This window comes from Engraulis encrasicolus, chromosome 24 (genome assembly GCF_034702125.1).
Source record: "Engraulis encrasicolus isolate BLACKSEA-1 chromosome 24, IST_EnEncr_1.0, whole genome shotgun sequence".
Lineage (NCBI taxonomy): Eukaryota > Metazoa > Chordata > Actinopteri > Clupeiformes > Engraulidae > Engraulis > Engraulis encrasicolus.
The window spans coordinates 33,280,266-33,306,325 of NC_085880.1; the positions used below are offsets into that span (position 1 = coordinate 33,280,266).

General features: G+C 44.2%; 1 protein-coding gene across 9 annotated transcripts in view; it reads left to right on the forward strand.

The window, feature by feature from the left end:
* ldb1a (LIM domain binding 1a) overlaps positions 1–26,060 on the forward strand; it is a 58,353-nt gene that overhangs the window by 26,097 nt on the left and 6,196 nt on the right. For 7 of the 9 annotated variants that reach the window (XM_063191151.1, XM_063191154.1, XM_063191153.1 and 4 more), the window contains exons 4-11: positions 17,784–17,886; positions 18,437–18,481; positions 18,605–18,680; positions 18,961–19,063; positions 19,315–19,487; positions 19,684–19,806; positions 20,792–20,875; positions 24,579–24,702. In XM_063191151.1, the coding sequence (XP_063047221.1) occupies positions 17,784–17,886; positions 18,437–18,481; positions 18,605–18,680; positions 18,961–19,063; positions 19,315–19,487; positions 19,684–19,806; positions 20,792–20,875; positions 24,579–24,702 (831 nt within the window). Of the gene's footprint in view, positions 1–14,082; positions 14,496–17,783; positions 17,887–18,436; positions 18,482–18,604; positions 18,681–18,960; positions 19,064–19,314; positions 19,488–19,683; positions 19,807–20,791; positions 20,876–24,578; positions 24,703–26,060 lie in introns of those variants that run through there. The other 2 variants (XM_063191156.1, XM_063191155.1) reach the window with 2 other exon arrangements.

The following is a 26,060-nucleotide window of genomic DNA, read 5'->3' on the forward strand; positions in this document are numbered from 1 at the left end:
GGGACAGACAGGCAGAGAGGGAGAGAGAGAGAATGAGGGAGGGAGAGAGAGAGAATGAGGGAGGGAGAGAGAGAGAATGAGGGAGGGAGAGACAGACAAGCAGAAAGAGGGGGTGAGGAGAGGGAGGGGGCAGAGCAAGAGACAGAGAGAGGAGGGAATGAGAGAGATAGGGAGAGAAAGAGGTAGGAAGGAATAGGGAGAAAGAGAGAGGGAGGGGTAGAGAGAGAGAGAGAGGGAGGGAGAGAGAAAAATGAGGAAGGTAAGGAGGGAGGAAGCCTTTGTTTGTGTGTGAGGATTTTTTTTGGGGTTAGGGAAAAATGTCTGCTGCTTTCATCCGTACAGGAACAGATTTGGTGCATTCTTACATTTTTTGATTATACAACTACATATTTGCTAAACAATCACAATTACACTCATTACCCATATATGAGCCCTTCGGACAAATATGGTGATGCAATAAGCGATGACCACATGTACATCTGCGCTTTCCACCTGTAAGAGCTGAAAAATAGCAGAAAACGTTGCACCGTGCTTAACCAACATTTTTATTTTGTAAACGTTTTATACGTTACGTAGGACATTGGTCAGCATCCTGAAAGAATAGAGAAAAAAAACAATGTTAATTCTACACTTAGAGTCAATTTAACAACTTCCAGATTGTCATTCGGTCCCAGAATACTCTGTAAGCGTTGATTTAAGTCCATTGTTTTTCACCGTGCGAACACCTGTGAGAGCTAGTGCTGTTGAGTAGAGTAGAGTAGAGTAGAGTAGAGTAGAGTAGAGTAGAGTAGAGTAGAGTAGAGTAGAGTAGAGTAGAGTATCGTTTATTGATCCCAGGGGGAAATTAAGGTGTCAAGTAGCATACACACATAAATAAAGACATAAAGACATTGTCCACAAGACATAACACACATATTTACACATAAAATAATCATATACAGTCCCAGGAAAAAGTTTGTACACCCTTTGAAATTTCTTACATTTCTGTCAAAATTGATCATAAAACATGGTCTGATCTTCCCGGAAATCTCAAGAGGGAACAATCAAAGTCTGCTTTAATTAATTCCACCCAAACAATTACATGTTATCATATTTTTGTTGGTCATAAGGCCATAACATTCACATGAGAGCGGGGCATAAGTAAGTACACCCTTGCATTAAGTAGGTTTTAACCCCTCAGTTAGTTACAATATCATCAACCAGACTTGTCCTTAGTTGCAGATCAGATTAACAAAACAATCTGTTTGTATCTTGTCTCCCTCTTCTTTAGAAAACTGCCTCTCGTCAGCAAGGTTTGTGGGATGTCTGGAGTGCATAGCTTTCTTGACTTCATGCCATATAATCTCAATTGTTTTTTGTCAGGGCTTTGACTGGGCTATTCCAGAATGTGTATTTCATTATTATGAAGCCATTCTAAAGTCGATTTGCTTCTAAAGTATGGGTTGTTGTTACATTTCAGGACCCATCCTCTTGTGTGCTTCAACTGTGTGACAGACTTCCTCACGTTTTTTCTGTAAAATATCACAATAAACTTGAGTTCATTGTTCCACTGATAATAGCAAACTGTCAAGGGCCTGAGGCAGCAAGGTAGCCGCATATAATGATGCTCCCGCCACCATACTCAGAAGAGGAGATGTAACCAAGAATAGCTAAAAATGGGATTCATTCTGCCAATCTAAAATTAATGAGGTTTCTGTCCAAAAAAATATTGCTGCACCTTTGAGGTTTGCGAAAAAGCATTATTATGCTTCATAGAATTACTGCAAAATATTCTGTAGACCAACGTTGAAACCAAAGTTGAATTGTTCAGGGGAACACACAATATCATGTTTGGAGGAGAACTGGAGAACCACACCTTCACCAAAACATCATCTCCACCTTCGAGTATGGTGGCGGGAGCATCATTATATGCGGCTACCTTGCTGCCTCGGGCCCTTTTCAGTTTGCTATTATCAGTGGAACAATGAACTCAGAAGTTTATTGTGATATTTTACAGAAAAAAGTAGTAGTCCGTCACACAGTTGAAGCACACAAGAGGATGGGTGCTGAAATGTGACAACAACCCATACTTTAGAAGCAAATCGACTTTAGAATGGCTTCATAATAATGAAATACACATTCTGGAATAGCCCAGTCAAAGCCCTGACAAAAAACAATTGAGATTATATGGCATGAAGTCAAGAAAGCTATGCACTCCAGACATCCCACAAACCTTGCTGACGAGAGGCAGTTTTCTAAAGAAGAGGGAGACAAGATACATCCAGATTGTTTTGTTAATCTGATCTGCAACTACAGGAAACATCTGGTTGAGGTTATTGCGACTAACTTAGGGTAAAAACCTATTGAATGCAAGGGTGTACTTACTTATGCCTTGCTGTCCTGTGAATGTTTACATCTTATGGCCAATGAAAATATGAAAACTTGTAAATGTTTGGGTTGAATTAGTTAAAGCAGACTCTGGTTGTTCCTTCTTGTGATTTCCGGGAAGATCAGACCATGTTTTATGACCAATTTTGACAGAAAGGTAAGAAATTTCAAAGGGTGTACAAACTTTTTCCTGGGACTGTATAGCTCACTGTTGCATACTGTTAAGAGCTGCTGGCGGAGTATTAATAGCACTCTCATCACCACTGTAGCCAATCAAGTCTCTTGTAGAGACATGGTCAACAGCAGCCACAGCCTCACAGTTGCAAAGTAGGAAATGGCAAAGTGCAGTGTGTGCAATGCATGCATGATGAATAGAGTGTATGCGTGCTAAGATGAGTGTAAGTGTATGTGTCTATGCATGCATGCATGCGTGTGTGTGTGTGTGTGTGTGTGTGTGTGTGTGTGTGTGTGTGTGTGTGTGTGTGTGTGTGTGTGTGTGTGTGTGTGTGTGTGTGTGTGTGTGTTTGTGTGAGTGAGAGTGCATTGAAGCGTGTGTGAGTGTGTCTAGGTGTGTATGTGCTGTAAGTGTGTGTGTCCCTACATGTGTGTGAATGTGTATGTGTAGTGAAGCTCGCGATGACATGACATTCAAGATTCAAGAGGGTCTAGAGTGTGCGGTGGGCTGACTGCAGGAGCAGGAAGAGCAGCTGCTGGCTTCATGTTTAATTTCCATCTCGCTGCTTCCTGCGTTGCTGTGCTGCGCTTCGCTGTGCACTGCTCTTAGAGTAGCCTCCTCGCCTCCACGCTCCACTGCCCCGACCCAACAAGCGAACGTGTGCGACTCCACACTGACCTGACCCCGCAGCCAAGGGTTGCCACGGGCGACCAGTTGTGCCCACTCAGAGCGGGGTGGGTGAGGGGGCAGAGAGAGAGAGAGAGAGAGAGAGAGAGAGAGAGAGAGAGAGAGAGAGAGAGAGAGAGAGAGAGACCGACAGACAGACAGACAGACAGACAGACAGACAGACAGACAGACAGACAGACAGACAGACAGACAGACAGACAGACAGACAGACAGACAGACAGACTGACAGACTGACAGACAGACAGAAAGTGAGAAGTTCTGACACACAGAGGGAGGGAAGTAGAGAGAGAGAGAGAGAGAGAGAGAGATACAGTTCTCTCTCAACCTAATCTTTGACATCTCTCACCTGGTTTGCTGCTGATGTGAAACCACACTGCACATCACCAGGTTGGGTGAAGCTGAACGGATCTCACATGTGACGGACTAATAGCAGCTCAGGTTCCCTATTTGTGGCTGAACGATATGGCACTAAATAGTGATGTATATGGAGGATATGAAGTGGATTTATATGGAGGATATGAGGATCTGACGCTGAAGGATCAAAAAGTATCATTGACCTCTGACCTCTTGGCCTCCATAGAACAATTACGAGAGAGAGCGAGAGAGCGAGAGCGAGAGAGAGAGAGAGAGAGAGAGAGAGAGAGAGAGAGAGAGAGAGTGAGAGAGAGTGACAGAGACAGAGACAGAGATAGAGACGAAGGGAGAAAGACCGTCAGAGAAAGAAAGAGAGAGGGCGGACACAGAAATCAATTTCAATTCAAAGTTGCTTTATTATCATTGTCATTCAGTGTTGAAATACAACAGTGCCAAAGAAGTGGGAACAATGGAATGTATCCATCGTCCAATAAGCAATATCACACTATGGATATTAGATACAACTTGACATTCAAAAGGGTGCACACACACGCACACGCACACACACGCACGCGCACGCACACACGCACACACGCACACACGCAAAGGCACACGCACACACGCAAATGCACACGCACACATACATACACCATCTCAAACCCTACTCTGGAGATATCACCTGTGCATAACTGAGAGGGTTGGTTGGGGCATGGCTTCCACTGGCGTGTTTATCTTCACTGCGCGCGCGCACACACACACACACACACACACACACACACACACACACACACACACACACACACACAGCCGTGTTTATCTCCCCTGCACATATGCGCCCCAATCTCTGAGTTGTGGTTGCTTGCTTGCATATGTGCAACTCTGCTCTGACCGTTTTTTGCTTGCACACACTTGTAGAGGCACGCACAGATAGATGCCATGTTTTTTTTTTCTTCTTTATTTTATCTGGCTCCATCTCTGGCTTGTTGCTGTGGCTCTTGCAAACAGAAGCATGCATGTGTGTTGTGTACTGAAGGCTCCTCCTCTAGTTCTGTCCCCTCCCACACCCCACTCTTCACTCATACGCCTACCGACAGGGGGGGGGGACAAAGGGGACAGTTGTCCTTGGCCCAGGGAAAGTGGGGGGACCCAGGATTGAGTACATTGTATGTCTTGTGGGGTGGGGGGCCCTTTCAGATTACTTTGTCCTGGCCCTGGTCAAAGGTGTCAGTGGCCCTGGTGCTGTTGTTGTTTTTGTTTGCTTGCCTCCGCCATATGTACATGTATGTTATTTCTTGTTTACACTCCCCCCCTCCATCATGGCTGAAGTATTTTTCTTCTCCCGATGTCACACACACACACACACACACACACACACACACACACACACACACACACACACACACACACACACACACACACACACACACACACACACACACACACACACACACACACACACACACACACACACACACACACACACACACACACACACACACACACACCACATGCACACATCTACAATGTAACATTGCACGGACAAACGCACGCACACATGCACTCAAACACGAACACATCAACATATCAACATCACACATCCCCATTCACACTGGACTTACAGTGTAACGTTGCACACACGGATAAACACCACATGCACACACCACGCTGAAAGTGTGACGTGTTAAGTTTTATAAGTGTTCTCACTGCTCTACTTTACACACCATACACACACCATACAATGTATAACATGGCTCTCCTCCCTGCTCTGATCTCCCTGTTCTGTTCCCTTCTGCTCTAGTCCGCTCTGAGTGGCTGCGCTAATGTCAAAACCACAGCAACTGAGAAGCAGATGTCTCTGCTTTGCAGGCAGCTTTTCCCTGTTGCCATCACAACCAGCGGCGGCGGCCATTTGCGACAGAGAGAGAGGGGGCGAAGGAGAGAGAGAGAGACAGTCAGAGAGGCAGGGAGACAGAGAGAGCGAGACAGCTGAAAGAGAGACAGCGAGAGAGAGAGAGAGAGACAGAGAGAGAGAGAGAGACAGCCTCAACCCCAACTTCAGTTCAGTTCAGCTCAGCACAGCTCTCGTTACAAAAGCACACACAAACCCACCCACCCACCTGACACACACACACACACACACACACACACACACACACACACACACACACACACACACACACACACACACACACACACACACACACACACACACACACACACACACACACACACACACACACACACACACACACACACACACACACACACACACAGCACATCACATCGTGAAAACAACATCAGTCACATGGAGTGAATCAGAGGCAGGGGAGGCCAAGTTAAACATCTTTCTCTCTCTGTCTCCATCTCTGTCTCTGTCATCCTCCCCCTTTTTACAAGAAAACCCTCTAGAGATTTATGTCCTGTTCTATCACTGCCACCCCACCCCACCCCACTCCACCCCAACTCCCGTTTTCTTGAAAGGTTCAATGAACAGACATGCTTCTTTTTTTTCTTTTTGTCTTTTTTTCCCCCCCGTCCGCTCGCTTGACATTAAAGAGCAAGACTGTAATGGAGAGGTGATTTCACACAGATCTGTTTAATGCTATCAGTATATCAGCCGCCAGCCGCCCCCTGTTTCCCAGCGAATACCACATGCTTATTAAATCGCTTCTGATGAGAAGTGGACTGGCTTTAATGCACCCTGGCACGGTGGCTTACCATCAAAGCCAATCTCCACTCTTCAAGGGTAACAGTTCAAAGCCAGTGCTGGGTTGGAACCAAAAACACCTCTCGGGCCTTTTTGACGCACAGTCTCACAGTTCTCACCCCCCTGCTACACTTTAATATGGTAGCTACTACTGTACTACATTACACTTGAGCTTATGATTTTATGCAAAGCGACTTGTGGTTATTTGAAGTACAGGGTGTTGGTTGAAGTCCCTGGAGCAGTGTGGGCATTGGTGCCTTGCTCAAGGGCTCTTCAGCCATGGAGTGAGGTAGGGACTGGAAGGGTGGGATTCAAACATGCAACCCTCTGATCTAAAGCCCATCTCCTTAACCATTTGTAGGCCATGGCTGCCTCAGTTATTGAAGAGGCACCAAATGAGACACTCCATCTCAACTGTGGGCTGGCCTCTATAGGAAAAACAAACACAAAAACAAAGCAAAAAAGCATCGACCTCTGTGGACTGCTGGCCCACCGGGAAAATGCCCTGCATGCCCGTTGACCAGTCCAGTCCTGAATCCCCGCTCTTCAAGGGCACGGTTCAAAAATCTGACCTTTGCTGAACCACAAGCTATCCGCTCTGTTCCACATATTCGTGCTCTTTTTTTTCCTGCTTACGTAACCACTCAGGGGAAGTCGTCCCTTTAATGTCTGACGATGAGCATGTTTTGGTGGTAATGGAATAGAGAGAGGAGACGAGACAGGGAGGATGGAGACAACAAGGAAGGAGAGGAGACGTCTGCATCTAAGGACTGCTGCTGCTACTGGTCTTAAATGTCCACCCTCAGCAATTATTTTATGGTGGAGGCAAGACATAGACACAGATTACTAGGGGATGAGAGATAGACACAGACTACTAGACAAGGGATGGGACTACATTTTCGAGTATTCAATATTAAGATTTATAATAACACTTTTGACTTCGAAAATTCAAAATGTTATTCTCGAAATCCACACTCCACACAAAAATGCAGGCCCCACATAAGAATTCTGTATGGGCCTCCCTCGCTATGTTAAGTGACACTGAAGACAATGAAGACTAAAGGCGTGTAGAAAGTTCCACACGCACGCTAGGAAGAATAATATTTGAATATTCGAATAGTGTGTTTGTCAAAAATTCCCATCCCTATTCTAGACTAGTGCTGTGATGGGATGAGTCATAGACACATACTACTAGCAGCTAGCAGGGGGGGGGGGGTGTTGAGGCTGTGTTGAGGCTGACAGACAAGGCAGACACAGAGGGTGGTGTAGTGTAGTCTAGAGGTTGGAGGCAAGACGCAAGTACTCTGGGGATGACACGTAGACAAGATCCAGACTGAGACAGAGGTGTAGTCTGATACCAGTACAAAAAAGTGGTAATTTGTAACCCATCTCAGTATTTGTACTCCATGCGTTAATTAGTGTGATAGTGTAACAATCGGCCACATTATAACAGTAGCTTAATACCTGCTGCAAAAAAGCTGCCACCCCTCAGACACAAACTACTAGAGACAATAGAATACGTGTGTGCGTGCGTGCTTGTGTGCGAGAGAGAGAGAGAGAGAGAGAGAGAGAGAGAGAGAGAGAGAGAGAGAGAGAGAGAGAGAGAGAGAGAGAGAGAGAGAGAGAGAGAGAGAGATGGCTAGAGTAAGAGAGAAAGAGTGGGTGAGTGTGTGCGTGTGTGTATTTGATGTGATGAGGTATATTAGGGAAAATATTATTAATATTAGGGGGACTTTGATGAAATTCTGAAATATTAGGGGGACTTTGTGCGAGAGGAAAACAGAGCAAGACTGTGTGTGCATGTGTGAGTGCGTGAGTGTGCATGTGCGTATGTGCATGTGTGTTGTTTGATACAGTGTGAGGTTGCTCAGCCCAACAATATGCACAGGCTACAATATGCAATACTAGATATGAAATCAAAACCACAGAGGCAGAGACCTTTTAATGATATGAAACATATAATGATGTAAAATTACAAGCCATAATGTGCAATTATTTGTCATTACAGCAGGCTGTATCATAGGATCACGCTGTGATGTGCTTTGTGCAATCAGCTTGACCCTCTGCTTCTTGCAATGTTTCATTGTTACCGCAAGGGGGCGACAGAGTACAAGGTTTTGACTGGTGTTGTTGACCGTAGGACGAGAGGCAGTAGGCCTAGTTATTATTGCCAAGGGAAACGTTTCTCTTATTATATTAGTATCGTGTTTCCCCCTCGGAAGTTGTAACTGCTACGGGCAGCTTTCTTGCGCACTCTATAAAAAGGGTGCAAATAAAAATGAACAAGTGTTTTAAATTAGAGGAGAGCTTTGCTCTGAACCGACGTTCCCGCATCCTGTTGCAACAAGCACATACATATACTAGAAATATTTCTATTGCTGACCTAGCTTTCATCCGAAGTATTTCTATTGGTGTTCTCTCTTTTTTCTGGTCTTACGTTAAGTGTTTTTATTGGTGGTCTCACGTTGCTCGAGGTATCTGGCTGTGTGGGGGGAGGAACAAGGACACATGAAGGGGAAGAAGCTAATGATCCCCCCCCTCTCTCTCTCTCTCTCTCTTCCCTTCTCTCTCTCTTCCCTTCTCTCTTCATGTGCGTTCTCTCCTCTGCGCTGCGCCTTTGGCATCTTCGCAGTAGTTAGTATGGCTCTCACACACGAGGCGTCTCTGGCCTGTTTATTATCGCGGTCCGCCAGCCGTGTAGCTGGGAGGTGTGTGTGTATGTGTGTGTGTGTGTGTGTGTGTGTGTGTGTGTGTGTGTGTGTGTGTGTGTGTGTGTGTGTGTGTGTGTGTGTGTGTGTGTGTGTGTGTGTGTGTGTGTGTGTGTGTGTGTGTGTGTGTGTGTGTGTGTGTGTGTGTGTGTGTGTTTGAGAGAGAGTGGAGTGAGATGGGGCCCCTTCAGATGAACGGCTGCACACTGGATAGGGAGGCTATCTCAGAGGCCCTGAAGAGGGTTGTGTGTGCGTGTGTGTGTGTATGTGTGTGTGCGTGCGTGCGTGCGTGCGTGCGTGCGTGCGTACGTGTGTGTGCATGTGTTCGCATGCGTGCGTGCGTGTGCGTGTGCGTGTGCGTGTGCGTGTGTGTGCGTGTGCGTGGGCCTGCATGTGTGCGTGCCTGCGTGCCTGCGTGCCTGCGTGCCTGCGTGCCTGCGTGCCTGCGTGCCTGCGTGCCTGCGTGTATCATTATCAGCCAGGAGGATGGAGGTTACTGATGGGCATGGGTGTGGCCAGTTGTGGGCTCCACCTCTGCTTCATTACCCTGTGGTGGGACACATGACAGGCAGGTCTCCCACAAGAAGAGGGCTAGGATTTCAACCATAGACACAGAATGTGTGGATAGGTCAATGGTGCAAGTTTTGGGGTTGGCGTTTTCAACAGGGCTTATTGTTTTCAAATGGGGCTATAGCCTAAATAGCAAGACAATCAAGTATAATACACGATACAGTAGAATAGCATGTCTTTTACTGTGACTGTGTGAACACAACAGAAGAGACGACAGCTACAAAGAGTCGCTGGACTGTTTTCATAGCAAGAGCAACAAGAGCCATAGATAAGAGCCATAGAGTATGAGAGATTATGCCCGTCAAAAGCAGAATGCAAGCATTCTTTGACATTCCAATTGGTTGTTACGGCTGTTGCCGATCCGCATCATACTGTAGCTCATTCGCATAATATTCACGGACGTTCAACAGCAAACTGTCGCTTGAGTCGCTCAAATCTTGTTGCCCAAAATGCTTGTCTTCTGTTGCCAGCTCCTCCACATCCCCTTCGGGATTAATAAATGTTACTCTTCTCTACTATAAGTCAATTACTTCCATCATCATTGTTGCTCTAGGTCTGTTTGTGCCATGAGGCTGTAAGTCTCCAATGTACACATTGTGTAGCATGACATTTAAAGTCTCATTATTGAGTGCATAAAGGTAATAATAATAATAATACATTTTATTTTTGAGCGCCTTTCAAAATATCCAAGGACACTTTACAATCAAAACAAGTACATAACAGTAGGGAAAGTATAACAAAGCTTCAGTGAATTAACAATAGGAGAGTAATTAAAATGCCAAAATAAAATAGAAATAAAAGTACAATGAAATAAATGTTTTAAAATAAGAAAAAAAGAAGTAGAATGCATTAGAAAATAAAATAAAAATGAGGAGGAAAAAATAATAATATGTAAAATAAAAATAAACTGATCATTAAAATAAAGTGGAAGTGCCTGTCAGTGAAGTAGAAAAGCAGAGGTGAAAAGGTGTGTCTTGAGCTTAGATTTGAAAGTAGACAGTGTAGAGCACTGACGAAGTGACAGTGGGAGAGAATTCCAAAGTTTGGGGCCAACAACACTAAATGCCCTGTCGCCCATGGTGCGCAGGTGTGTGGAGGGAACTGTAAGGAGGAGTGAGTCAGTGGATCGTAGTGTGCGGGTGGGATTTGGTGTGTGGTTTATGCCAGTCGGCCCAGCCCATAGGCCTTGTTATCCTGTGGTGGTGAAGGCGGACACCACATGAGCTGGGTTAAATAACTGAACTGATGCACTGGCACTGGGTTGAGTGACAAGTGCGTTATGCAACTGGCCCATCTGCTGTGGTGGTGGGGGCTGCACTGTGCCACTCCATGACACATTTTTACAGAGAGATTTCGACTGAGCTCTTCTATCAGAATAGTATACAGTAAGTGGATAAATCAGACACGAATTATTCCCTTAGATATGAGGAATGATAGAGCCACTTTCCCTGCACTTACACATGCACCAAAGCGATGCTTCAGTATGTAAGTACATATTTGAATTCACAATAATCAGTTATTCTTAACTCCCCCCCTGCAAAATAAAGGACTTGCCAAACGCCTGTGCAATGCTGCAAGGCACAGATGGATTTTAGATGTTTAGATATATTGCAACGTTTTTTTTTTGTCCTAAGACCATGACAAGCAATCTATGAGGAGTGGATAAAAGAAAATCGTTGGGAAAAGCCTGCAGACTTAGTGGTGAAAATGCTTTCTGTCCGGAATCAGGTTAAATGTCATCCGCTGAAGGCCTAGATTCTGTCCGGTATACACATACATTAAACCAGCTTAATCTGGACCGAGTTACTGTATAGGCTGTAGATGGAAACTAACAGAGCATTCTGGGTAAAAGTCTGGATTTGCTGTAGTCCTACTGTCAGGAATACAGCCTCATCATCACCAAAAGGGGTAGCATCTAACAAGACAAACTCAGAGTCAGTCGAAGAGTATAGCCGTCCACACACTCACATAGTTCAATTTTATGTCTTTGAATGTGTTCCTTTAGCAAAGTTTTGGCCCTGTGTGCTAATCCTTTAGCCATATTTCGGGTGCTTCATGTCATAGGAAAATGGAAAGTCAACTGGAACGTTTTTACAAAACCGCCTCAAAACACACAATGATTTTGCTAAATATGTCCATTCACTGCAATTTCAAGCCTATTGTGCCACCCTTTCAATCAAATTGGCTAGAAATTAGCAATAGGCTACTGCAAGAGAATAGCTTTCATTTTTAAGGGGTGTTTGATGCACCCTAATTCACATTGTTGGTTATGCAGGTATGCAACTGATTCTGGAGTGTTTTGGATTCTTTTTGACTAACATTACCTGGATGAATGAGAATATCCACAGACAGTGGATCCACATTCAGTCTATGTTGCCTCCTCATGCTGTCTCAGCGACACTGGTGTATTTTATTCTTGGGCAGAAGCAAATTCACTTCTCAAAGAAAATATTGTATAGTACCATGCAAAGTTTGTATCATATCCTGATGGATCATACGGTTAATGTGAGTGTTGCGGTGCTCAGTATTTGAGGAGTAAGGAATTTCTAGAGGTTCTTCTAGAATTTTACTGGAACACTCTACAGCTCCCATAGAAGTCTGTGTTAAAAATCTCGCAAATACATTATGACATCATAATGAGAACTCAAAATTTGGGCAAAATTCCAATCACATATTTGTGATGGTACTCCTCAAAGGGTTAACAGCATGGGTTGTCATGTGCCTCACATGTGCCACACAGCCTGTTTGGTATTAGGCAGTCTGGATCTAAATGGGCGGCTGCTGCTCGTATATCCCCACAGTTACTCCTTCAATGCACACACACACATAAAGTCGCACACGCACGCACGCACACGCACATTTACGCATACACTCTCTCTCTCTCTCTCTCTCTCTCTCTCTCTCTCTCTCTCTCTCTCTCTCTCTCTCTCTCTATCCCCCTCTCTCTCTCAGGTCCAGAAGCCACTAGGCCTATGCTCTTGATTAAGATTCTCCTGCTCTTGGTAGATGGTGAAGGCATGGGAGGGAAGGGAAGGGAGGGAAGGTCGCCACTTGTCAGTACTGTGCTTCATGTGATAAGGGGATTAAAGTCTGCACTGCTGCCCTTCATTTTTCAGAGTTATGCTTTTGAGTATGTCTGAGAGGTACTTTGAGGGTCTTGATGCAATTAGCTTAAATGCTCCTTATGGGCTGAAGTCAGGCTAATTTGGCCGATTTCGAAACTTTAATGTTGACTATATCACACATGTTTGTCACCACTTGAATGATTTCTCACACAGTTCTTCTTGTAGGCTATGTGCCTTTCATGTGCTCTCGGAAGTAGATATTACCCAGTCCCCGCTTGTGGGAAAAACAAGCGGGCCGTTCATGTGTGCTTCCCATGTCAGCATTTGATATTTAACATAATTCCCAGAGCACATGAATGCACCATTATTCTATGTGTTGTTTGGTAGTTAGGTGAGGTGGGGTGATATGAGGTGAAAAATGACTTTCTCCAGGATATGTGAAGAGAAGGGCTGTAATTCAGTTCGATGTGCCCAAGCGGTTTCATTCTCTGGTGGCTTATAATCAGTGTGGGCTGTGGGGTACGGGCCTTTGCATTACCCACCAGAGAGGCTATCCAGGGAGACAAGGGTCCTGATTCATCTGTCTGAAGAGTCTGAATAATCACCACAGTGCGGCAGATATTTCTAGATTGCCTTCTGATGACAGCCAAGGAGGACCTTAGTGAAGGATGTTTTAGTTAATATTTCAGTGTGTGTGTTTAGCTGCTGTTTAAGGCCTGTGCCACTAGAAGGTTTTTTCTTGTGAATTTTCATCAGGGATTTGTGCCTGTCTTTTTGTGACAGGAGGAGCAATTTTAAAGTGGATTGAGAGGGGAAGGTTATGGAAGCCGGGTGATATGGGGACTTTCTTTTCATACCAGTTGATAGTCAGCAGGCCTCTGTGACAACAACGTCCTACCAAATAGACTTTTGTGGATAGGCCTATCCTTTTAGTCAATAGACTGAGTCAGATTTGTTGAGTGCATAACTTTGTTATTACAACTCAATTATATTGTATTTTGTGTTGTAGGCCTATTATTTACAGTAAATGCTGATATTTTCATTCAATAATGTAGCCTAAATGTCCTCAGGTTATTATAGCCTACAATAATGAAACTGGGATGGGACAATCACTGCCTTTAATATTTAGCAAACCCACTTCATCTTAAAAATTAGACTGAACTTTGTTTGGGAAAGGGACTTGTTTTGTTACATTTTAACAGACCTTGTAATAGACTCACTGAGCAGGGGAAAAAAGCTGTGCTTTCATTAGCCAAGGCCTATTCATTTCTACTTTCAGAGACCTGAGCTACAATGGAACATTTCTCATCTCGCTTTTTATTGGCTCTCAAATTGTTGTTTTGACGAAAAGAGTTTGCATTGGAATACAGAATACACAACAGTGCAGAGTTGTAACATAATGTTTATGTAGCAGAAATTGTAGGCCCGAGGGTTGACCTGAGGGGGGAGGGTAACTGCAGTAGGCTACGCTGCTGGGGGTTTCACTCCAGCTTATGCGAATAGGTTGATGTGGAGGCAGAAAGGGGAGTGCATGTTGGGGGAAGCGCCGAGGCAGAGCAGAGGAGGGCTACAGCTATTGTTCAAGCCTGGCCAGGAACAAAGGCTTGTCCGGGGTCTTTTACCTCCAATTAACCGTATAGAAGACCCACGATTAGCAGTTGCAATCTAATTGTAGTGCTGATTTCGGCTGGAACGCTGTGGTTTTTATTCCCCATGTTGCCGACATAATGTTCTCTATCTAGTGGGATTTTTGGTCATTCTCGACTGGGACGGTGAACGGAATTACTAGCCAGCTAACTCTAACGTTAGCTGACGAGAGAGGCTAGACTAGAGGAGCATTTTTGCCCTCGACTTTCTTGCAGGTGAGTAAGAATGATATCTGCTGTGTTGATGCCAGAAATGAATGAAGTGAATTCATTATCGACTTAAAAGCTTTGCTCATGACTACATAAAACAAGAGCGAGAGTGTTGAGATGGGCCCGACTCACTCTGCAAGCTAGCTGTTATCTTGAGGCTAACTGGAGGTAGCAAGCTCACAGATAAGGTTAGCTGTCAGCAAGAGCGACGCACTGCTTCTGGTGGTTTAACTCGTTCTACTAATCGGAATGCATTGATGAGAAAGTAGCTTTGCTATTATTGTATACGAAGTGTTAAATAAGCGTGTTGTGTCCCTTTAGTTGCAACGTTTGTTGTCAATATTCGCTGCGTGTAGTTAGTTAGCTTCTATGAGATTATGCTACTAGCTTCCAAGCTAATGCTTATGAGCTCTGTTTTTGTTGACGACGAACATTGTGGTAGCTACACACGCGGACTGCCTATTTCAGTCTGTAAAATATTGTTTATATGATTCCATTCCTAGTGTAATTCTACATTGAAGTAGCCAGGGTTTGATACAGGTACGTCGGGAGTATTTTTCTATAGATGTGGCTTAGTTGTCCAACCCATACGACCCCTTATCACTCTTCGTTTGATATCCTGCCATGTCATTGTGTGGGCTTCTTGCTGGTTGAACTGCTGCAGGGCTGTAGTCAAGTCCACCTTTGTAGAGTCCAAGACAAGTCCAAGACCAGTACTAGTCAAGTCCGAACCAAGTCCGAGTCCAAAGAGGTTCGAGTCCGAGACAAGACCGAGTCCAAAAAGATTAGAGTCCAAGTCAAGTCCGAGTCACATGTCGGTCAGTTTTAAACAATGAAAGGATGAATGTCAATAGTGTGAACCTTAGAAGATAACCTATATGGCATGGATGTGAAGACAAACTTGTTTGTTATTGGATTTCAAGCTCCACTTTACAATCTATGATGGACAGTGTTCTAAACAAAACTTAATGACAGACCCGGCGAGTCCAAAAGCCTAATTTGGCAAGACCATTGTCCGAGTCCAAGACAAGTCTGAGTCCAAACAATACCGAGTCCGAGACAAGTCCAAGTCCATAAAAAAACGGACTTGAGACCGGACTCGGGCCGAGTCCGGACTCGAGTACTACAGCCCTGATTTCCGAACACAAGTGTTTATAGTTTGCATTATTAGGAAATTAGGAAATAGCTGTTTTCTTTTCTGTTGTGGCTGATGTGCTCTCTGACGTGATGAATAGGTTACTAAACAAACATAACACTTCCACCATGAACACCTCTTCTGCATGGAGTACAAGACTTTCCGATCTGTGTTCATTGCATTAAATGGATGACGAGGGTACCAGTGATAAACACATGATCCAAAATATCAACATCTCTCACCAAGGCGATTTAGGGCTAAATGAGACTAAGAAAAAAATAAACGAGTGTAGCTACTGCACATCAAACCAATTACGGTAATGCCTGTGTGCTTCTGTATTTGGATTTTGGCAAGCGAAAAGCCAAAATGCATCTTGCTGATCTATGCTGCGGTGCTTATTGGATGGGCAATTTGTAAAGTGTCACCGTGCAACAACCGACAGAGCAGCAGCTGATGCAGCCACTAAGAATAAAGAAGTGTTTGGCTTTCTTGGCTATGTGGCCTGGCTTGTGCTCTTTCTGCTGCTAGTTGGCTTGTTCGGTGCAGTTAACTAGGGGTGGTCTAATAAATACAGGGTTTGTAAGAAAGGGGGTTGTGGGATTGCGAGTGGGGGTTGGGAGATTGAACTGCGTCTGTCTGCTCTGTGATTGTCAACCTGCCCCCCCCCCCCCGTCATAATTGGATGGGAGGTGAAAACAACTCTTCCTGTCAAGCTGCAGTCTTGTGTTCAGCCTCCTGTTATGTTTTTGTCTTAATGGCCCCCCTCTTTACATTACAGTCTCTCTCTCTCACTATCTCACTCACTCACTCACTCACTCACTCACTCACTCACTCACTCACTCACTCACACACACACACACACACACACACACACACACACACACACACACACACACACAGGCGCTCACTCATCTCCAGAGGAAATCATAATGATAGTAATAACCCTCTCAGGCTGCGCGAGGTCTCCTCTTGGGGATGTGAGGGCTTTTTTAATGGGTCCCGGCATCCACACACAGCTGTGCATTAGACCGGAAGGAGGGCAATGCAGGGCTAGTTTACGGCCGCACAGTGCAGTCGCTCCCCCTTTCCAGCTGCTAATGAACGCTTGGCCTGCCCACAGAGCAGCACACCGGCCTAATGGCTGCCATCTCTCTCTCACACACAAACACACACACACACACACAAACCCCCTGATAAGCCCGAGCGGGCGCGAGGCATTTGTTTTCAAGCGATTGCCATTCAACTGTGATGGTGGTTGGTTGAGATTCGTACATCGTAAGAGAGGAGCATGGAGGAGAAATGATGGTGGTAGTAGCTTAGTAGTATTACAGTGCTGCTCAGTACTGGTGGTGGTGGTGGTAGTATTAGTGGGGTTTGCAAAATGGTGCCTCTCCTCCCCACAACCTGCCTCTACCATGGATGGCTCTCTGGTTGGTGCAGCAGCTGGAGCCGAAAGGGTTAACAATGCTGGCTGCCTGGCTGAGTGAGAGGGAGAGCGAGTGGGGGTTGGGTGACACACTACACACACACACACACACACACACATAGAAAGGAAGGAGATGGAGGCAGTGCAGTGTGGTCACGTGATCCCCTCCCTCTTGGGCAGGGACAGGAATGGCTGTTTGTCAGGGGCTGGAGATGGCTCTGCTCTGAATGCATAAAGCTCAGCTTAACGCACCGCTGTGGCTACACGGATCATCCTCACGGCTGCTCTCTTTAAAACAGCAATATCCCTTGCGTTATTTAAAAATAAATATTTGTGGTATTTTGTTTGTGTTTCCATTTATTTTGCCGGTTAGTTGGAATCCAAACACATTTGTGATCATTGTCCATGTTTACCCATAGGAAGTCCCACACCCATCCCCCCACTGATTATGAGATGCAAAACAACGCATTAAGAAATGCTGCCTGTCAGGATGTTGTGATGGAAAAATATGAAGGGAATGCATTGGGCTAAAACAGGGAATTTTATATGCATGTATAATATGCACTATATGCCATGATGTAAGCTTAACCTTTATCCTGGGTGGAATTTTGACTTTGTCTGTTATGGTCAATCCATGGAATGTTTTAAAGCCTTGTGGAACGCGGGCAGTTCCGCCGTGAGCAGGTGCCTTCACTAACAGAGTGTTTTCTGCTGTGTTCTCTTGTCTCGGCAGGCTGCTCCTCTAAAAACTTCAAGCTGTACTCCCCAAAGGAGCCCCCCAACGGTAGTGCCTTCCCCCCCTTCCACCCAGGCACCATGCTGGACCGAGACGTGGGGTAGGTCTGCTCATGGCATAAAGATCAGACACACACACACATAGTCTGCTCATACATGTACCAGCTAGCCATCAGGTTTATTCTCTTATGCCAAATTCTTTGGACTGTTATGCTGAAAGGAAGCCACAAAGGACTTGCATACTGTGTAAAAAAATGATCAGACAAACGTCTGCTTATTTATCAGTTGCTTGCTAATATCTCAAAGGCTTTTGTCTGCCCGTTTCTGGCTTCTTTTTCTTCAATGGGTAATTCACATCTAGCATAAAATGCTGTACATCTGAGCAAAACAATATCTTCTGACGTAGGGGCTTCTATATGTCTACATGAAAGCTTTTGGGTTGTGTATAGAAGTCCTACAGTAAGCACGTATGCCTGATGACTGTGACCTGAACAAATGACTACAGATATCAACTTTATTGCCTTTCTCATTGTAGTTCTGTTATCCCTCTTACCATGTTGTGCACAATACCACACACATATTCTGTACACATATAAGAGTTGCCTGTGTAGAGTTTGCATCAGACTTAACTGCATGTTTGTGGCTTTGCAGCCCCACACCAATGTACCCTCCTACATACTTGGAGCCGGGAATAGGGTAGGTAGCCTTTTGTTGCATGTTGCTGATATGTTTTCATAGGAGTAGTACCAAAAAAACTAACCAAACTTGATTGTTTGTTGCTTGTCAGTATAAGTGTTTTTGATCAATTTTCTGTCTCAGGAGGCACACACCGTATGGGAACCAGACAGACTACAGAATATTTGAGCTCAATAAGCGGCTACAGAACTGGACCGAGGTAAGATCACGGCTCGAAGAAGCCATCTCCTTTATTAGGAAATGTGCGATGGCACAGAGCCTAGTGTTGCTGAAGTGCTGATCTTGCACCTGCTAGCGCATACTCGAGAAGTACATTATGTTGTCAAGAACAAATATGTTCTCATCTGGCGTTGAAAATAATGAGATTCAGTGCAAATGGGAGGGGCTCAGGTTGCGGTATAAATAGTCTGGGAGTCCTGTAGGTCAGCTTATACTTAAAAGACTCAGCAGTTTTTTTTGTTTTCTTTTGAATCCAACAGGACTGTGACAACTTATGGTGGGATGCCTTCACCACAGAGTTCTTCGAGGATGACGCCATGCTCACTATTACGTTCTGTCTGGAAGATGGGCCCAAACGATACAGTAAGATCATGTTTACTGTAGCTTTCAGCCATTGAATCGTCATCATCTACTATCTCCTGTGTGCTTGTGGGCTTTAGTAAGAATTCAACATAATAATTGAAAATGATTTAATTGCAAAGCTCTACTGGAAAAAAGAGAAGAACTCGCTAATTTCCTCAGTATTGATTATACTGACTTAGTAAAAGCACACACTAAGAATAAACCAAAGTCATTCCCTGGTCCTATTCTTCCTCTTCCTCTTTCTCCAACAGCTATCGGTCGGACATTGATCCCACGATACTTCCGGAGTATCTTTGAGGGGGGAGCCACAGAGTTGTTCTATGTCTTGAAGCACCCTAAGGAGTCGTTCCACAACAACTTTGTGTCCCTGGACTGCGACCAGTGCACCATGGTCACACAGAATGGAAAGCCCATGTTTACACAGGTACTGGTACTGAATCTGCATCGGCACTAATAAATAACACATTGTCCATTAAACATGGAGAAATTGCTATTCAGTGGTAATGCATGTATTTAAACACAAAAAATACTTTTTACTTTTACAGTTCTACTGATAAGTTTTCTAGTAGCCGTTCAGTCAAATGTTGTGTGTTGGCGTGCATGTTTTCACCTCCTGGCAGGTTTATGTGGAGGGCCGGCTGTACTTGGAGTTCATGTTTGACGACATGATGCGCATCAAGACGTGGCACTTCAGCATACGGCAGCACCGGGAGGTGGTACCACGTAGCATCGTCGCCATGCATGTAAGCAGCGCCTCCTGCCTCCTATGTCACTTCCTCAATTACCCACAGTCACTTCCTGCTTTTTACTGACGCCGGGGACACATGCAGGCGAAATGAGTGAAGCGAAGAAGGCTGGCGAAATTCAGTGTTCCATTCTGACAGCTCAACAGTCATCTGGTTGTCGCAGCAAATCAAGTATAAGGAAAAATGTATTTTGTTGATATGATTGGCCAACACAGGCAAAATTCGCTCCTCATTTGAATAATATTAAACTTGGCCGAATATTTTCACTTTGCCTCGCTCCTGTTCGCCTCCCTCATAGGAAAGAATGGCGAAGTTTGCTTTGCTTGGCCAAATTCGGGTATGAGTCCCCAACGTGAGGCTTCCTGATCAGGCTGTGCAATCTGTGCAGAAGAGAAGGTGCTGGCCAGTGATGGGCAACCAGGATTCAGAAGTTCAAATCTAGTGCCATGTATTCTGAATGGTCTGGGGTGAATTTCTCAAAACCAAAGTTGCTAACCACAGTAGCTACTTTGCTGTTTTCAATGCATTTTCCCATTGGCAACTACCGAAGTTGCTAACAACTTCTCTTTTGAGAAACTAACCCCTGCTTTGGAATACGATCCATTAGATTGTAGCAGCTGAATCCAGGCTCTCCATCACTGGTCCCGGTGGCAAATAGACACTAATAAAAGAGTTACACTTTGTAGATTGAAATACTGGTTGGTTCATTACCACAGATTGCAGGGATATTTAGTATGGGGGCTGCAATCACAATATTTTTCCTTGCACCGAGTTATGTGTAGAGTCGAGTAAACTTTACTAATCCCGACAGAAATTCAGGTGTCTTACTATGGAACTGAATATACTTGATGCCGCGCTAGACAGTGCAGCATAAGTAAACCCAGTACCGCATAACATAGGGATAGGTGAGGAGGGGAAAAAAGATATTTCAATGCCATTGCTTCACTGTAATAATGATGGACCGTTGGGATGTTTCAACCAGGCCCAAGATCCTCAGATGCTGGAACAGCTGTCGAAAAACATCACGCGATGCGGCCTCTCCAACTCCACATTAAACTACCTCCGAGTAAGTCTTTGCTTTAACTATTGCATGTATTTGACACTGAACTGAAGTATACTTTCTACAGCCACTGGTATACTTTTATCCACTAGTATCTGTATTAAACACAGCCATAGTGGACATTTTATCCCCTGGGGCCTCCTGTATAAAGCTTGCTTACACTCAAACGTGTTATGTACGTAGCTTTTCACGCAAATGTACTACTACTAACTAAAGTGTATGTGCACTGAATGTTGCGTTAAATGGGATGCATCACAATAATATGCGTGAAAACTTCTTGATGCATCTGATTTTTTTATTCTTAGTACGTGAGCCAAGAATACACAAGGCCCCTGGTGTCAGTATATTTGATAAAGACAATGTTGGGTATGGTGGAATAGGTGCTCCTTTCAACGGAGGCATTCACTAAGTGAAAGAATATATAGGGAATAATGTATTCAAATTTGATTTTAGTATCTCAAATTTCAATGAGGTGCAGAGGCCTCAGGACTTGTCAGACCTGTTCCATAGTGAGATTACCTGGACTGGACATGGTGTGCTCTTCTCTGTCCAGAATAAGTGTTAATTGTATGTGCGTGACGTGACTGTATTTGACTCAGGAGGTCTTTTGTTGTGCTGTTATACTATTTCATGTCATGAATTTCTATTGATTTAACTCTGAGTATTGGCCCATATTCTTTGGTAGATGTTGGCCCTCTGTACATTTAACATAAAGACAGGTAGGGATATACAGTGACTATGCAAACAGATTTACAATCACATGCTGTAGAACAGATCCATGGAGATTCTGTTACCACATCATAAACTTCGATCATGGTCCAGTGACAAGATACTTTCGTAAACGGAGCATATGCATACAATATGCACACATCTGACGTCCACAAGGATGGTTGAAAGTACCATTCAGCGTATTCATCTAGATCAACCACAGATTCTCTATACCAGATACGCCACTGGCTGGTTTCACGGTGTATTCCTGATTTCCAAAACGAAGCAGGTTTGCATTAGTTCTATGGCAGATTTAGAGCTGTAGTGGCAGTTCCACCCTTATCCACGTGGCGGCCCGGAGACCAGAATGAATGGAGTCCTATGGAGCAAAATAATAATAATAATAATAATAATAATTGTATTTGTATAGCACTGTGTCATACAAGGCATGTAACTCAAAGTGCTTAACAAATGGGAAAAAACATTGTTAGAGATAGATTTAAAAGGAGAGGTATAGAGGAGAGGCAGAAAAAGCAGGAAGGCAGAGGAAGAAGAGATAGACAGAGAAAGTAGAGTCATAAGGTCAACGTAGGTTAGGACCAGGATTCTTAGATGTGTAAGGTCCATAGTGGCTGGGCCTATCATAAGTCATAGATAGTCACACAGAGATTGGGCGCTCAGGTGCGGCCCCTGGTGGCATCAGGGGTGAGGAAAAACTCCCTTTCACTTGATTCATAGTTTGTGAGGGGGAAAAAAAGCTCAGTGAGGTCTGAGAAAAAAGACCCCCTGTAGTCAGGAAGAAACCTCAGGCAGAGACCAGCGGCCACCTAGGGGAGCCCCCTGCCAGGGCTGGATTGCGAGTAGTAAGGGCGCTGCGGCGGCTGGGACACTATGACGCCTTGGCAGCTAGGAGTTGGCAAGGATGAAGAGGTGGGTCTTCAGCTGCTTCTTAAAGGAGTCGACGGAGGTGGCTGATCGGATCTCGATGGGGAGGGCGTTCCATCTCTTGGGCGCATAGCAGGCAAACGCGGCGTCGCCGATCTTCTTCTGCGGGGGGGTGGGGGTCCTTAGCAGCTTGGCATCAGTGGACCTGAGAGCTCGAGCAGGGGCATAAAAAGAGAGCATGTCTGAGATATAGCTAGGGGCAAGTCCATTTAATGCTTTAAATACTGTGAGCAGAATCTTAAAGTCGATTCTGTATGAGACAGGTAACCAGTGCAGGTCTGCCAAGACAGGAGAGATGTGCTCTCTCATTCTGGTTCTTGTTAGGATTCTTGCCGCAGAATTTTGAATGAGTTGCAATTTGTCAATTAATTTTTTTGGGAGACCGGAGAAAAGAGCATTGCAGTAGTCTATCCTACTGGTGACAAAGGCATGAATAAGTTTCTCAGCGTCTTGTCGGGGGGCCAAGCCGCGCACTTTGTTGACATTTCTAAGATGGAAAAAAGCAGATTTTGTTATCTTGTTGATGTGAGGCTCAAAGCTCAAATCCGAGTCTATGACCACACCTAGGCTAGTAACCTTATCTTTAATGTGTATGCTTAGGTCACCTAGGCTTGAGTGGAGTTTTGCACGTTTTTTCTTAGGCCCAATGAGCAACACTTCGGTTTTATCTTCATTTAATTTTAGGAAGTTACTGTTCATCCAATCTGTAATGGCAGACATGCATTTAGTCAAGGCATGAATGGCAGTGGTTTGGCTAGGCTCGACAGAGATATATAGTTGAGTGTCATCGGCATAGCTATGAAAATCAACATTGTGCTCTCTGATGATGGAGCCCAGGGGCAACATATAGAGAGAGAAGAGGAGAGGGCCCAAGCAACTACCCTGAGCAACTCCAAAAGGCACATCATACTTGTTGGAGACGTATTCTCCGATGGTGACAAAAAACCGTCTTCCTGTAATATATGTTTTGAACCACTCTAAGACGTGACCGGACAAGCCTACCCAAGATTCAAGGCGGTCAATTAGTATGTTGTGGTCTATCGTGTCAAAGGCGGCACTGAGGTCGAGGAGGATAAGTGCTGAAACTTTGTTTGCGGCAGTGTTGAGCCTAAGATCACTTATTATTTTGGTTAGTGCTGTTTCGGTGCTATGGTTGGCTCTAAAGCCTGATTGGAATTTTTCCAAGATATCATTCCCAGCCAGATGTTGATTAAGCTGTTTAAATACAACTTTTTCTAGTACCTTCCCCTCATGGTGCCTTTATCTCAGTATATGATTTTTTTCTGGTGTAATTCGGATGTTGCTTTCCAAAGACTCTATATAGAAAATGCCCACGGCTGAGTTTTAGGTCTTTTGAGCCACGCATATGCTTAAAAAGTGATTTTAAGTGTCTATGACGTCACATCCTTAGCAAAATGCTAGCGAGTAGTGAGCAACAAAAACGCCTCCTGTAACAAATCAAACGGACAAATGTGCTTTTTTATTAAACTGTTGAGTGAAACCCTTATTGAAGTCTCTAGAACCACATTCAAATCTGAGCTTTGTTGATTAGACCTGGGTGAAAATTAAGATTTTTAGCATCTAGCTCCATTGGGTCCCATTCATTCTGGTCTCCGATGCGCGACTAGTGGAGAACTCATTGGAACTGCAGCCAAAAACCATAGAACTAATACAAACAACTGTTACAATGGGGCTTAATAGCGAGTGGCAAGGCTGTTCTATAAGGGCTGTGGATCAACCAGCTGTCGTGTCTCGTTTCTGCACCTTTCCTGTCTTATTGTATCTGCATTCCCTCTGCCCATATCATATTGTGTGTATTAATCTAATGTATTCTCGTCTCTCCCCTGTCTGCCTGTATCATATTGTGTTAAAAAACAATGTCTTCTCGTCTCCCCCACCTCTCCCCATATCATATACTGGTAGTTGTGTATATACTGTAGCCAATGCCATCTCATCCTATGTACAATTAATGTCTTCTGGTCTCTCTTGACATCATATTGTGTGTGTAAAACGAATGTCTTGTTGTCTCTCTCCCATCCCTCTCTGCCCATCTCAGCTGTGCGTAATCCTGGAGCCCATGCAGGAGCTGATGTCCAGACATAAGACCTACAGCCTCAGCCCCCGAGACTGCCTCAAGACCTGCCTCTTCCAGAAGTGGCAGAGGATGGTGGCTCCACCAGGTAAATACAGAATAGTTGTAATGTGATATTATATTACATTACATTATATCATATAGCAGAGCTTAGAATGTTGCTGCTGACACGAAGAGCAGTATATCGTCAATATGTATATGTTTTTCTGGCCTGTATTGCACAGTGCCTTGCTGCAACTATGTTGAGTTTTGAATGTGCTGTAAAAGCCAAATGACTCCATTTAACTAAATAATTTAGCAATGAAAGCGCCATAACGCCTCCTGCAATAAGTACAGTGCTATGGCAATCAATTACATGCGACTATGGTAGCGTTGACATAGTGGCCGTGGTGTTTATTTTTCTATTCGTCGTTATTTGACGCTGTTAACAGTGTCCTAGTGCAAACGTGTGTATTATATACTGCCCCGAAGCCATTGCGAGCAAAAAGCAAGTCATTATTAGTAACCACAGCAAGATTATATTACAACAGCACAAAGGGACTGCTTGTCTAGCCCACCTAAGGGAGTTGGAGGAAGTATGTCTGGTTTTGTGTCTGGGTGTGTGTTTGATAAGTTACATTGCTGGCAAAAAAATCAAGTACATATTGTCTGATTCAGTGTGAATGTATTAACTATGAAATCTTTAGGTAGTCACAAAAGCGATATGTCGGTTTTAAAATATCAGTCTGAGAATTATTTATAACATTATTCTGTTGTGAATGTCATTGTTTGCAGTAATACCACCAGAGGATGTTTAGAAAGTCATCCTTTTACTGCTACTCTTTCTATTCTAATGATGTCAGCTACCTTTGCCTTTGCTGCATACTACTACTGCTTCTAATAGTAAATAGAAATACAAAATACATCATTCATAAGCACAGACTAAAACATGTCAGACATAGGTCCTGAAATCAAGCTTTCGGCAGTAATTCATTTGCTGGTAGAGGGTCTTAATGACTTTAATAATTGGTTGGTTATTTTAGGAGTAGAATAATTTATTGCCTTCTGCCCTGAACATAGTAATTTAGTAAGATCCATTGTTATGTGTTATAGCGTGTTACGAATAACCAGGGCTCTGAAATATCTTTTTTCATCACCAGCCAAAAATGGCCAGTAGAGACACACACTCACTAATGATTCAAAGTGGCTAGTAAGTTGGCCTTCTCTACCAGCCAAACTGAAACCTCACCAGCATTTGGTTGGTTTTGCTGGGGTGAATTTAGAGCCCTGGTAATAAACAGCATTACTAATATAATAGATAGTTATTTTAGGAGCAGACTTCATTTCTTGCCTTCTGCCCTGAACATACTATAATTGAGCAGGATTCATTATTATACGTTGTAACGTTACTAATAACAATATTCCTAATATAATTGATTAACGTTCCCTCGCTGTCGCTCTGTGTCC